The following is a 15,705-nucleotide window of genomic DNA, read 5'->3' on the forward strand; positions in this document are numbered from 1 at the left end:
CCACACTTTCTCCCTATTTCATGTGTTTGTTCAGTGCCCAGTTTTCCTGGGCTCCCAGTCCTACTAATCCTCACCATCTAATTTATTTTCATGATGTCCTGTAGCTAACATTAGAAATGATTCCCTTTTATTTGGTGCATTCTCCCTTCATTCCATACTGTAGTTTGGCCTTCACTTTCCTTTCATTGAAAAAGGCCCTTAACCCTGATGTTTTGAAGAATCAGCACTTTCCATGATGGGTGTTTGGATAACTTATTTCTCTGGTTCGCTATTATGACTTGACAATGTTAAAACTTAAAACAAATATTAAAATTATGGAAGTGTTTATTTATATTTAAAGCCTAATTATTACAAATCATGCGTGTGAAATCAGAAGTTTGCAATATTGTTTCAGTAATACTTCAGATAGTTGAAGTTAACAAAATGAAGTCCTATTCATTGAACATCTCTTGGTCATACCTTTTGGATTCTACAATTAACGATCTGCCTTTTTAACAAGCCAGAGAACAATATCCAGATCTATTAGAAGTTGTATGAAGATGTGTGATGGAACTGTGCTGTTTAAGATATTGTTTTACCTTTTCAATGCAGCATGCTTGCAGAGAAACTAAATATGACTCCTGAAGAAGCAGAGAGATGGATTGTCAACCTAATTCGAAATGCAAGGCTGGATGCAAAAATAGATTCAAAACTGGTAAGAGCTTTTTTGTTTGGGTTGTGTTTGGCTCTGTTAGAATGTGATCTAATGTGTCATGACCAAATGTTGAAGTTATAAAGGCTGAGTATTTAATAACCCAAGTCAAGTATTTGAATTTGTCATTGTTTGTCTCCAGAAGATTCCTCAGCTGCTAACCCTCTAAATAAAAGTGAAATAACATTAATGCACAACGACAACCTCTATCGATGTTCTTCTGCCAATAGTGTAAACTCCTGAATGGGAGAGTGGCTTTCTGTTTCACAGTACATACTTTTAACGTTGTAATATGTCTCAAAGCAACAGTATTAGATCTGTGCTGTTAGTATTTTATTATTCTTTTGTGGGTTTGTTGCAGATCTTTTGTTTCCAAATACACAAATGTTACGCATCCAAGCTACATGTAGCCACTTATTCATATCAGGACACAAAAGTTAGTTGCAGGAGTAGTATACAGCCTTTTGAACCCCTGCCATTCAATAAAGCCATCATTGGGCTTGCACTTTCCCACATAATCTTCTGATTCTTTACCTTGCTTGGATGGCCAAAGATCTGTTAGTCTCAAGTTTGAAAATACTTGAGGACAAGCATCCGTTGCTGTCTGCAGTTTTGAATTCTAAAGATTCATTTGCCTAAGAGGGAAGAAATTCTCTCGTCTCTATCCTAAATGGCTGATCCCCTAATCCTGTGCCGTTGACCTTTAGCCAGGACGAGAGCCAAGAGAAATGGTGTTTCAGCTTCTAACTGTATGGTCTCACTAAAGTTCTGTACAATTGAAGCACAACTGACTTGAACTTGCATTCAATCCCCTTTCAATAAATGATAACATGCCATTGTCTTCCTAATTGCTTGCTATTACTACATATTAACTTTGAGATTTATATACAAGGGCGCTCTGAATTATTAGCATTTACCACTCTTCACCTTTGCTAAAACAGGGAGGTGATGGCCTTATCGCCAGAACATTAATCCAGGTAATGTTCTGGGGATCTGGATTTTAAAATCCCATTATGGTAGATGGTCGAATTTGAATTCAGTAAAAAATCTGGAATGAAGAATCTAATGAAGACCATGAAACCATTGTCAATTGTTGGAAATCGCCCATCTGGTTCACCCAATGTATTTGAGTCCAGGTAACTGCCATTCTTATCTGGTCTGGGTACAGCAATGTGATTGAATGACTATGGACAATTCGGGGTGGGCAGCAAATGTTGGCCTAGCCAGTGAAGCCTACATCTCATGATTAAACAAATACATTTTTTAAATTCTGCTCAAAGTAGTTTCACAATTCTCCACACGATACTCATTTACTGATTTTTTTTTTAAACCAGTCACTTAACCTGTAGATACTTTTCGCCTTGTCTGTGCAGTGTCCTTACAGTTGGTGTTTCCATGGAGCTTTATGTTGCTTGCAAACTTGGGTATATCACATGCCTCCCCCAACATTAACCTTGACTTTAAAAAGCTGAGAGGCGAGCACTGATCTTTGACCTTCGTTATTTGCACCTTGCCATCTTGAAAATAACCTAGTCATTCCTACTGTTCTTTGTCTGTCCAGCAATCCTCACCTAATGTTTTGGATATATCTGAAACTTTCTTAACTGTGCTGCCACACCTTTTGGACAGGTGTGACCACTGAATGCTAAAATAAGAGTTCGATGTCTGGCAAGAGCTTCATTTAGTCAGTGCAGGAGCTCATGATGTGACCTTCTAACAAAATAAAATAATACATTGATTTCCTTGTGTTCTCCAGACACTAAAAATCAATTTGATTGCACTGATCCAAACAGAAAGATTCTCTTGATACAATCCACAGCTTCCAGCTCTCTCCTTCAGTGTGATGGTGCACGTTTCTTTAGGTGTATTTGAATTGTTGACTTCTTCATTTCTCCAAATTTAGGGATTATAGATGGATTTATCACTGCGTCTTTGGGCAAATACCATGTTTTTAAAACTTTTTATGCATCTGGCAAACTATGGAAACAGGAGTAAAGATTTTTCATATGGCTGTGTTTTCAAATTTGTAACTCGTGTTGAGTTAACCAGATGACCTTATCTGATATTAAAGTAACCTGATTACCTTTTTGTGAATCTGTGGACTGGAGTGTCATTTATATTTAGAGCAGTGAAGTTCCTACAGTAACTTGTAGGAAAGTTTTAGTTTTACATATTGAAGAGTTGGGTGATTGATTTGTCACCATCTTTTCATGGCAACTTTACAGTTTCCATCTTTGCTAGCTTTGGAACATGATGACTGTTGTCTGGCTGACAAACTCTAGAAAGAGCTATGTTTTTAAAAAAAAAATTTGAATAATGATTCAACAGTCACTGTTTCATGTAGTTGTACAATTGGTGTTTCTTTTTCACTCATTAGGTTTTAATAAAATAATTATTCCTATGATAGCATTTGTAGTGACTTTTCAGAGATTCCTTCTACCTGAGACCCTCATGGTCAGAGATTTTCTGACATCTTAACACTAGTTCACGTGTCTTTTTTCACCTATTGAACAGCAAATCTGATTTTCATTCTTATGAAAACTTATGTTGTCAAACATCCATCATGTACATAAGTAAACTGATTCTGAATTAGATTAGATTTTTTAGATTAGATTAGATTACTTTACAGTGTGGAAACAGGCCCTTCGGCTCAACAAGTCCACACCGACCCGCCGAAGCGCAACCCACCCATACCCCCACACCTACCCCTTACCTAACCACAACCTTTATGATTCTGAACCCTGGGCTAGACTTATTACGATATTGTCATTTCTCCAACTAAATATGGGGAAGACCAAAACCATTGCTATATTTAATCTCAATGAATTTCGAAGCACACATGCACATCAACACGAAGAACTGTTCCCATTAAGCAGCATTGCCCTACCTTCCTCACTCCCTACCTTAGCTCACCTGCTGCTGAAACTCTCATCCATGCTTTTATTGCTTTGAACTTGACAAATCCAATGTACTCTTGGCTGACCTCCAAACTTCTAATCATAAGTTTGAGGTCATTTGAAATTCTGCCCATGTCCTACTTTGCAATAAGCTCTATCCACCCATCACTTTTGTGCTTATTGATCGATATTTGCTCCCAGTTAGCCAATGTTTTCAAATCCCTCCATGTCCTTCCGTTTCCTATCTCTAATCTTTTCCAGCCCTACAGTTCTTCAAGATGATTATGCAGCTCTTATTCTGTCTGCTTAAATGTCCCAAAATTAAATCATTCTACAATTGGCACCATGCTTTCAACCATCAAGGCCCCAAATGCTTCAACCCTTTAGAGACACTCCTTAAAACCTATCTCTTGGATGTAGCTCAGTGTCAAATTTGTTTGCTCCAAGGCATTTCCTTGGAAATTTGCCACTGTGCTCCATTAAAAGTGCTTTAAAACTACAAGAGCTTATCAAGAAATCATTTGCTACAGTGGTGATTAATGTTTATAAAAGTTCATACTCAGTATTTAGTGTATTTCAAGTTTAAAGGTTGAGTGAAATCAAATACATATGAGAGTTCATTGACAGGTATTTTCTTAACAATGCTGTTTCATGCCATATTGAAAGGATATGTTTTCCTCTGTGGCCTTTGTATTAAAGGCAAAGCTGTGTGTTTATATATGCCGTAGCCAATGCAAGGTAACACATTCTGTCCAGTTTAAGTGGTTGGATAATCCTAAAAAAATGTTAGCATCGTTGCAATTATAGTTTTTCTTGTAAACGGTTTCATGTTTAAGATTCAACAGAAATTTATACTAATTTTTCCAGAGGCATATGATTTTTCTCGCAAGTACCGTATATACTCGAGTAATAGTTGATCTCATGTAAAAGTAACCCCCTATTTTTGGCCAAATAACCTGGAGTTTTCCATATAGCTTGTGTAAAAGTCGACTCTAGTTCTTCACACATAACAGATCAATGTTTATGAGTCAGTGTGCCAGTCGTCACGTCCTGCTCCAGCTTTCCAGTCTTCCAGTCCACTGGCTGTTGTGTTCCAGTCCGGGTTTTCAGAATTACGCACAATTCGTTTTTTTTCTCTCATCTGTTTCTAGATTAGTTGGGCTTCCGCTAATGATGCGGTATGAATTTTGACGAGCATGAATTTCCGCCCCTCAAAAGTAGTATCCATGTAATAGCCGCCCCCATAAATTTAACCTTAAAAAGTAGTCAAAACATTTGACTATTACTCAAGTATATATGGTATCTAAACTCATTGAAATTGATTGAAAATTTCCAATGATCTTGGAGCTACTTTTTTTTTCGTTTTTAGGGACATGTCGTCATGGGAAACAACGCTGTGTCCCCATATCAGCAGGTCATTGAGAAAACAAAGAGCCTCTCTTTTCGGAGTCAGATGTTAGCCATGAACATAGAAAAGAAAATGAATCAAAACAATAGGACAGAGGTAAGATCTGTGGACTTGTTTAAGCATAGCCTCTAGACCACAGAGTCCCCATATGAGCATCTGTGTTGGACAGAAGTGCAGTACGAAGAGTGAAGACTTTGTATTATACTAAATTCGGTAAATTGGGGTTAGTTAGCATCCCATCTTAACTAAAAGCAAAATACTCTGAATCCTGGAAATCTGCAACTTAAAACCCAGTGCTGGGGAAACCTCAGCAGCTCTGAAGAGTCATATTTGACTCGATGTATTTATGATTTCTTTCTTCTCGGGTGCTGACTAAGCTCGAGCTTTTATAGCACATTTTTAAATTACTTAGCTTTTAACATGAGATTTCATCTTAAATTTGTTGACATTTTTGGAGAACACTAGATTTTTTTTGGACAGTCAAGTCATTGAGCGAAAGGAAGTAGTGCTAGAGGTAAAATGGTGTCAGAATGTCCATCATTTTATTGAGTCACAGTCAGCTCAAGGGGCCTGAATGGCCTACTCTTGTTGCTATTTCTTATGTTCTAATGTTAAAAATTGTGACTATTTCTCAGTGACATATTGTACAGTGCAATAGTTAAAAATAAGTATGTAATTGAATGTCATTCTAAAATTATGACCACCAATCACTGATTAAATGAGTTTAGATTATTCTAAATCCACCTTCATAAATTAGCGTAAAGTTAAGAGTGAAGTAAATTGTTCAATGCTAAAAATGGCTCATACAATTTGCAAATGATAGTGAATACTGTAATTATATTTGCTTAATTTTATCCAAACAACTACAAATTATTTTCCATTTCCACATGTGCAAATTGGATAAGAGGTCCTAAACAATTTGTAGCACAATATAGCAGTAAGTATATTGTAACTTCTTCCTGGTTTTTAAATTTGCCAGCTCATTATTGTTTTACATGCTTTTTACATGCATCCATTTTGTATTTTAAAAATAATTGCAAGGGCAAAGTTTCTGATTTAGGTTCTGTTTATTACAATTCAAACCTGTATGGGTGGAGTGATAATAGTATTTCATTTCTAGGATATTGGGGAGAAATAAACTGTCCACTAAGGTGAAAGGACAATGTACCTATGGGAGTTTTCAAATCCACTCATGTAAATTTAGTACTTCTTATAGACTTAGATTATTTTCCCAGTGCTTGCACAGATCAGCGAATTGTGAACCAGTTGCATTTCCTCTGCTTCAATTAGAAAACTTGACTACTGATGATGTATCTACTAATTGAATCCTCTAGAAATATGATGCATTGTTTACCTAAAGGTTTTCCCGAAATACTGAGCTCAGTATAATTCTCTGACCATATTAACAGGTTCTTTCTTATGTCTGGTTCGAATAAACAGTAACAAAACTGAGCTCCATAGTTTGAAGTAATGTTAGTTTGCTGTGATTCATTTTGTACTTTATAATGAAATTATTGTGAAATTTTTTTTAAAAAGTTTGTAATCTTTGTAGAATTTGAGAGGACTACATACTTTATTTGCAAGGCAAGTATTAACAAGGAAATGTAGATGTGAGTACAATGAGTTTGTCGATATGGTCCTTGTATTTTAATTGAAGCACTGATATCCCGAGTCTGCCTTTCCAGTGGAGCTGTGACACAGTAATAGGATTCGCCATCAGTGAGGGAAAGAATTGTTCAAGATTGATTAAACACTGTTGTCAGTCACTGATTGTTGTTTTCTTCCTTGTTCTCTGTCATGGTGGGAATATAGTTTGGGTGGAGAGAAGCATATGGACAAGCTGTGTGCCAATGAAAGAACTTCCAGCTATGCTGAGAAGGAACACTCTTTGCCTTGTATTTCCAAGTGCAGCCAGAAAGGGCATGCTCAACACCATGTCCACACAGCTTACGACTGTAGTTCCTCCTTGTTTGTTCAATCTTTGTAAGCCAATCAAAAGGCTGACACGCAATACTAAGGAAATACTCTACATCACTGCATCTGTTCTGCAAGCAGAACCCTTTCACAAGGACCTACCCAAAGGTTACCTCCACTTTATTCCTCCTTTCATCATGTATGCCATTTATTGCTTTTTTTACAACCTTTTTAAAAAACGTTTGTGAAGTTTTGTGTTGTGTGTTTGGCTTCTTTTATTATCAACTTTAAATTTCAGATTATAATTTGTGCCTATTTGTTGAGAAAGGGACACTGTTAACACTTTTGGCAGTTCTTTATTGTTTGTATTCTTTATTGCCTCTCTGTTTGACAATTCTTGGTGATCTTAACACCTAATGTCACAAAGAGAGTGGTTTCACTTGCCCAAAGTTAGAGAGGTTCAGAGTTTTCCCCTAGGAAGGAACAAAAAAAAATTCTGTGAAATTATTTTGGTGCTCTGATATAACCAAGATGGGTAATGGGATCTGCCTCACCAGAAAGTGGCTAAATAACATTTTAGGCTTCAAATGCCAAATAAATTTATGGAACATAAGAACAAGTAATACCATGTTTCATGATAATACTTAAGCTTTAAGTAATGAGGAATAAGTTTCCTTGCAGTTCCAAACATGGAAGTTCTTTGGCTTAATTTAGTTCTGAATAGAACAAAATTTGCTAAGTACAATTCCTTTTCAATAAAAGTCGGCAAGTGAATTGAGCAAAATAGCTAGTGATGGATTACCGAAGGTTCTTATCAAAGTATCAGTCACAACAGTGCCGATTTTGGTCACTTAGAAATATAGAATCTGGTGAATACATCTATTTTGTGTATCTCGAGAGGACAAATCATAGTGATTTAATTAAGTAATAAATTGGGGCAAACTTGCCTTACTTCACCTCCAAATCCACTCTCCCCACTTGCTTTCTAAAGAGATAATTGCATTTACTACTTCACTGATCAAATACCCTGATATCTGGCTATGTATCTGTGGGAAAGTTATATGTCAGGCAATTTCTGCCTATTAAAGTGGTGGGAAAGATGAACATTCTGGTACTGAGACTATGTGGAAATGAGTTTCTTGTTTTTCTTGTTTTTCTTGTCTTTCTATTCTTAGCTTTTTTGTCATCTTTCTTGAGATATTTAGAGCACCACTTCCAAGTCCATCACATTATTCTGACTGAGAACTGAATTTTAACTATAAAGGAACTCCCTTCATAATAGTGTGAGGGCACTTCCACTATACACTGCAGTGGTGTACGAAGGCAGTTCACCATAACAGAAAGTGTGGCGCTGGAAAAGCACAACATGTCAGGCAACATCGGAGGAACAGGGGAGTCGATGTTTCAGGGCATACGCCCTTCATCAGGAAAGCCCGAAACGTCGACACTCCTGCTTCTTGGGTGCTGCCTGACCTGCTGCACTTTTCCAGTGCCACACTTTTTGACATTTATCTCCAGCATCTGTAGTCCTTATTTTCTCCCAGTTCACCATAACCTCAAGAGCAACGAGCGGTGGGCAAAATGCTGGTCTGACCAGGCGCATGCACATTCTGAGCATATCACAATTAATAAAAATAAATGTTACCATCATTTGCAATTGCAAGTGGTCCTTCAAAACCAAGTAGCTAGTGTACCTCAGTGACTGCTTGATGTATCCGGTGCAAATCGAGGAATTATCTTGATTACATTCATATCCTAACATCCAGTTAATTTGCTGTGTATTGTAAGCTTCGAATTCTGGACAACATTTAGAATATAATCTTTACACTGTAGATCCACAACCTGTTTAATTTTAAAGCAGGTAACCTTGAACAGTCTGTACCTACTGTGCCTCTAAATTTGTGCAATTCTGCCAAACGTAACAGTGCATAACATAATTATCTTGCTCTTAAATGACTGTGCTTTTAGTATCAAGGGAGTTTTTATTTTGATTATTTAAATGTTAGATTTCATTCCAATTCCAATTTAATATGGGCATTTTTTAGATCAGGAACTGCCAAACAATACTGGCCCCTTGCTCAACATCACTGCTTTTTCCTCTTTGCATCTCCTGTCAAGGGGAATTCTAATTTTGCTCCGTTTCCTAAAGTGTAAATACTGATAAGGGAACAAACAAGCCTCTAGGACAGTGGGGTGGTGGGGTCAATTTTTCAGAGAGTCTATAGTATCTTAAAACACAAAAGAAGACCATTGAGCCTGTTGTGCTTTTGTCAGTTCTTGAAAGAGTTATTACCCTGTTCTTTGCTGTAACTCTACAAATTATTTTTCCCAAGTATGCATTTAATTATCTTAAAAATTGTTGAATCTTATAGCATTTCAGACAGAGCATTCCAAATCACCATAACTCACTGCATAATTTTGTTTTTGGGTCAAGATCTCAACTAGTGCTAATACTGGACAAGTCCGATCCAGAGTGAAACCTGGTTTAATAGATTGTAGGTTTTATTTTTGCAGTTTGGTTATGGTGATGGTTAGTTGCTGAACATATTGACACAGGTTCCTAATGTTCTTTAATAAAAGGGAACATAATTTTTAAGCATTTTTTTGAATACACTATGACAGTTTAGCAAAATCTTCTCCTTTATAGGTACTAAGTCCCATTGAAGTTTCACTCCTAACTTGACTCATTAATTTCTTTCTTACTTCTGTTACCAGCTCTGATGGCCTGAAAACTTATTTTTAGTTCTGACATTTAGGAAACTTTTACAAGTGCTCAACCTAGAGACTTTACAAACTAATAAACCAACCACCTGATATGTAAATTGTTTTTCTGAACTGAAATCTGATTCTTCACAAACTACTGGTGACCCCTCACCAATTTATGATACACTGAACAACAAAACTCAGCATTGTAGACAATTAATTCCATAGATATCTTACTAGGCATTTCATTTAAGTCACATGTTTTCTTGGAAATAGTATACTCAGTTCACTATTTGGAATGACTTTCTGATGTTTGTTAAAAAGGCCTTCACAATTCAAAGTACAAATCTGTTTTACTTCAATGTTAAGCTCTACATTCCCACTAATAAATGTGTTATGAACTTTTATAACACCTTCCTCTTCATAGTTCTCTGGCTGTTGCTAAAATCTTTAAACCTTGGGGTGTTTTACTTTGGAATATTGCAGAGGGAAAATGATTGGTTTAGTTTTAGAGAAAGTGAAGAATGACTGACTTGCATTAATTGTTTGAGGATAGGAAGAGTTGAGTATATGCCTATGAAATCTTTAAACCCGAAAATGGGTTATTTTAAAAAATCATATTTTACTTTACAGGGCCAGTGCTTTCTGGAATGGAGTGCTGAAGTATGCTAAAGAGAATGGAATCACTGAAATTCCTTTAAGACAACCTGTTGTGATGTTCAGAAATACTTCCAGTTGCTGGTTAGCTGACAACTGCTAGAACTTGCTTGGTCACCAAGAATCAGAGAGAAATATTCCAAGATTTTTCCTGTACTGGCCAATAGATTTAAAAAAACCCAGAATACTCAGCAGATTAGGTAGTCTTTGTGGAGAAAACCAAATATGATCTTCATCGAAATTGGAAAGTTTTCAAAATAAACAGCTTTTAATCAGAGATCTTGGACTACAATGTAAAATGTAACCCTGCCCATAACAGATTTTACCCTTCCAAACATAACTCTCCTCCTCTACTCCCAGTGCCTGACCATCAACTATAACACAAGTCAGGAGTGTGATAGAACCCTCCCCATTTGCCATAATAAGTGTAGCTTCTCTGATTCTCAGGAAGCTTAACACGATTGAAGACAAGGCAACCTACTTGATTGGCACATCATCTACTACTTTCAACATTCACTGTCTTCATCATTAATGCACAGTGACAACTATGTGTACCATTTATACAATGCACTGCAGTAACTCCCAAACGCTCCTCCACCGGTGTCTTCTGAACTTGTTACATCTACACTTAGAAGGATAAGAGGAGCAGATGTATGACAACATCATGACCTGCAAATTCCCCTCTAATTGATATACCATCCTTAATTGGAAGTGGATTGCTGTTTCTTCAGTGTCACTGGGCCAAAGTCTGTCCTTAACAGCAAAATAAAATTAAAGAACTGTAAATGCTGGGAATATGCATCAGAAATAACTTTTTTTTCCTCTGCAGATGCTACCAGACCTTCTGAGTTTCCTCAATGCTTTCTGTTTTTGTTTGCCTTCCTAACAGTGCTGTGGGTGTCCCTAAACTGCAAGGACTGCAACAGTTTCAGAAGCAGCTCACCACCATTTTCTCTGGAGCAATCGGGAATTGACAGTAGATGATGCTTCAGCCAGTGACACTGATCCCTTAAACAAATTAACCAATACGCTGTCTCAGCAGGAATCCTGATTTGCTCATATCAGTCTAACTGCTAAATGCATGGTTTTTTGAGGACCACATCAAGGATACAAAAAAAGCCCTGGCAATGAAGTTCTGTTTACAGAGAGGATGAAAATGGTGTACATGGAAGAATCAGAAGACCAGATTCTAGAATTCTGGGCAAGGAGAGGAAGAATGAGAAAGGAAGGATGGCAAATCATGAAATAAATGAGCATATTTGTGTAGACCTGATTCAGAATGAAATGTAGGAGAGGGTAATCACGTTCAGTGGAACATCAGTAAAATATGAATTGGGCTGGGTGAGAGAGTGCAAATCTACTTTTAAACATATTGAAGACTATTGAGTAATTATGATTTTATGATCCTACTCTTGAGTGCTGGAAAGAAGCTTCTTTCACGCTCCTTTGGCATACAGAGCATAACTCTGGTGCCATAGTATAAAATAGCATTTAGAAGCACTGGAAAAGGTGATTGATCAGTCCTGGTAAACTGCAAGTTTGTATCTATTGGGGAAATCATGTTTGACAAGGTTTATTGGAGTTCTGAGGAAGTGGATAAAGGAACCTAGTTGGAGTCCTTAACACAGATTTTCAGAATACATTTGGTGAGAAGCAAGATCAGAGATTATTTGGAAAATTAAAAGTCATGGTGTAGGGAGTGCCATATTGACATGGATAACTAACAGAAAATGAAGTAGAAAACAATGACATTCTCTGATTGGTAAGATGCTTGCTTGAAGCTCAATTTAGAATTTATATAAATGACTTAGATGATTGCTGACTTTTTAAATGATGTAGCTAGGTAGTAATTTGAGTTGTGAAAGAGACATAGGAGGCCTTAGTGGGATATAGGCAGGTGAAGTATCTGGACAATGAACTGACCAACAGTATAGAGTCCTCAAGATGTACAGCATGGAAACAGACCCTTCAGTCAAATTCATCCATGCCAACCAGAGATCCCAACCTAATCTAGTGCCATTTGCTAGCACTTGATCCATACCCCTCTAAATCCTTCCTATTCAGATATCTATCCAGATGCCTTTTTAATGTTGCAATTGTACCATCCTCATCCACTTTCTTTGGCAGCTCATTCCATACACGCACCATCCTCTGCATGAAAACGTTGTCCCTTAGGTCCCTTTTAAATTTTTGCCCCCTCACCCTAAACCTATGCCGTCTAGATTTGGACTCTTCAACCCCAGGGAAAAGACTTTGTCTATTTAATCTATTCATGCCCCATATGATTTTATAAACCTCTAAGGTCACCCCTCAGCCTCCGACGCTCCAGGGAAAACAGCCCTTGCATCTTCAGCCTCTCCCTATAGCTCAAATCCTCCAACCTTGGCAATGTCCTTATAAATCTTCTCTGAAACTTTTCAAGTTTCACAACATCCATCCGATAGGATGGAGACCAGAATTGCACGCAATATTCCAAAAGTGGCCTAACTAATGTCTTGTACAGGGTAAAAACAATGACTGCAGATGCTGGAAACCAGATTCTGGATTAGTGGTGCTGGAAGACCTCCATCCGCCATGACCAGGTCTCCAAGCACTCCGTTTTTTTTCCTCTCCCGGCGTCCCCAACAGTACCCTTCCACTGACACACTCATTTGTTTGGCTGAACTGGTCCTCACCCTTAACAATTTCTCCTTCGAATCCTCCCACTTCCTCCAGACCAAAGGGGTAGCCATGGGCACAAGTATGGGCCCCAGCTGTGCCTGTCTCTTTGTTGGCTACATAGGACAGTCAATCTTCCGTAATTACACCGGTACCACTCCCCACCTCTTCCTCTGCTACATTGATGACTGCATTGGTGCCATCTCGTGCTCCCGCGAGGAAGTTGAGCAATTCATCAACTTCACCAACACATTCCACCCTGACCTTAAATTTACCTGGACCATCTCTGACACCTCCCTCCCCTTCCTGGACCTCTCCATCTCCATTAATGACGACCAACTTGACACTGACATTTTTTACAAACCCACCAACTCCCACAGCTACCTGGATTACACCTCTTCCCACCCTATCTCTTGCAAAAATGCCATCCCATATTCCCAATTTCTCCGCCTCCACCGTATCTGCTCCCAGGAGGACCAGTTCCACCACAGAACACACCAGATGGCCTCCTCCTTTAGAAACCACAATTTCCCTTCCCACGTGGTTTAAAGATGCCCTCCAATGCATCTCGTCCACATCCCGTACCTCCGCCCTCAGACCCCACCCCTCCAACCGTAACAAGGACAGAACGCCCCTGGTGCTCACCTTCCACCCTACCAACCTTCGCATAAACCAAATCATCTGCCGACATTTCCGCCACCTCCAAAAATACCCCACCACCAGGGATATATTTCCCTCTCACCCCTTTCCGCCTTCCGTAAAGACCGTTCCCTCCGTGACTACCTGGTCAGGTCCACCCCCCCCCCCCCCACCCCTTACAACCCACCCTCCCATCCTGACACCTTCTCCTGCCACCGCAGGAACTGCAAAACCTGCGCCCACACCTCCTCCCTCACCTCCATCCAAGGCCCTAAAGGAGCCTTGCACATCCACTAATATCATTTATTGTATCCGTTGCTCCCGATGCATTGGGGAGACTGGACGCCTCCTAGCAGAGCGCTTTAGGGAACATCTCCGGGACACCCGCACCAATCAACCACCGCCCTGTGGCCCAACATTTCAACTCCCCCTCCCATTCTGCCAAGGACATGGAGGTTCTGGGCCTCCTTCACCACCACTCCCTCACCACCAGACGCCTGGAGGAAGAACGCCTCATCTTCCACCTTGGAACACTTCAACCCCAGGGCATCAATGTGGACTTCAACAGTTTCCTCATTTCCCCTTCCCCCACCTCACCCTAGTTCCAAACTTCCAGCTCAGCACTGTCCCCATGACTTGTCCTACCTGCCTATCTTCCACCTATCCACTCCACCCTCCTCCCTGACCTATCACCTTCTTCCCCTCCCCCACTCACCCTATTGTACTCCACGCTACTTTCTCCCCACCCCCATCCTCCTCTAGCTTATCTCTCCATGCTTCAGGCTCTCTGCCTTTATTCCTGATGAAGGGCTTTTGCCCGAAACATCGATTTTACTGCTCCTTGGATGCTGCATGAACTGCTGTGCTCTTCCAGCACCACTAATCCAGAATAATGTCTTGTACAGCTGCAACTTTCAAGGAGCAATGAACCTACACTCCAAGGTGTCTTTGTTCAGCAGCACTTCCTAGGACCTTGCCATTAAGTATATACGTCCTGCTCTGACTTACTTTTCCAAAATGCAGCACCTCGTATTTATCTACTTGTGGGACAATGTAAAGTTGTCAATTTTGACAAGAAAAATGTTATCCAAATGATGAAAGTTTGCAAAGTTTAGAGATGGATCTGGATGTCTGCATTCATGAATCTGAAAAGTTTAGTATTCAGTAGAGGAAATAATTGGGGAATCTAGTAGATTGATTATTGAGATGGAAATTGAATAAATTGAGACAAGTTATAGAGAATGTTGGTGAGACCACATCTGGTGCATTGTGTGCAGTATTGGTTTCCTTATTTAAAGAAGGATATGGATGCATTGGAAGCATTTCAAAGAAGGTTTACTGTACCTGGAATGAATTTGCTTTCTTTATGAAAAAAGTTTGAACAAGCAGCTTGGCTGTTATCCACCAGAATTTAGAAGTCTAATATTAAAACATGTGTGGTTCTGTCAGGTTTTGATATTTTGGATGTTGAAAAAGATGTTTCCACTGGATAATCTGGAAACTAGGGATCACCCATGCAAGATACAGAGGAGAAGAAATGTCTTCTCAAGAGTATTGTATGCCTTTAGAACTCTACGTTCACCATCTTTGGAGGAAGAGAATCACTGAATATTTTTGAAGTAGGTATAGGTAGATTCCTAATGAGCAAGGTGGTTAAATGCTTTTGGGAGGAGATGGAAAAGTGAACTAATTGGATCAGCTATGATCCTGTTAACCGGTTGAAAAGGCTCAAGAATCCAAGTAGACTACTCTTTCCAGTTTCTGTTTCATACAGACTTGCGTAGGAAAGATTGAACAGGCTGGATTTACTTTCTTGTATAAAGAGAAGGCTGATGGTGACCTAATTGAGTCTTCAGCGTTAGAAAGGGGTTTGATGGTACGGGTCAGATTGTTTTTCCTTGTGGAGAACAGCAAAGAAATCCATTGGTGAATTCCAAAAAAAAGTCTTTATGCAAACAATGAGATTATGGACGAACTTGCTAACATAGGGAGTGATTGAATAGTATAATTGTATTTAAGAGGAAGTTGAATTTATACCTGCAGGAGAAATAAATAGAAGAAAACTGCAAGGGTCCAGTGGAAGGTTGTGAGGTGGTTTGAGTGGACCATAAATGGTAATAGGGTGTGATAGATCTGAA

The 15,705-nt window shown here is 39.0% G+C and overlaps 1 protein-coding gene across 1 annotated transcript in view; it reads left to right on the forward strand.

Moving 5' to 3' along the window:
* The window catches only part of LOC140477320 (eukaryotic translation initiation factor 3 subunit E), a 158,730-nt gene that overhangs the window by 140,516 nt on the left and 2,509 nt on the right, over positions 1–15,705 (forward strand). Inside the window, exons 11-12 of the mRNA XM_072570991.1 lie at positions 592–694; positions 4,958–5,092. Of these exons, the coding sequence (XP_072427092.1) occupies positions 592–694; positions 4,958–5,092 (238 nt within the window). The remainder of the gene's footprint in view (positions 1–591; positions 695–4,957; positions 5,093–15,705) is intronic.

The sequence above is a fragment of the Chiloscyllium punctatum genome, chromosome 5 (genome assembly GCF_047496795.1).
Source record: "Chiloscyllium punctatum isolate Juve2018m chromosome 5, sChiPun1.3, whole genome shotgun sequence".
In the NCBI taxonomy this organism is placed as follows: domain Eukaryota; kingdom Metazoa; phylum Chordata; class Chondrichthyes; order Orectolobiformes; family Hemiscylliidae; genus Chiloscyllium; species Chiloscyllium punctatum.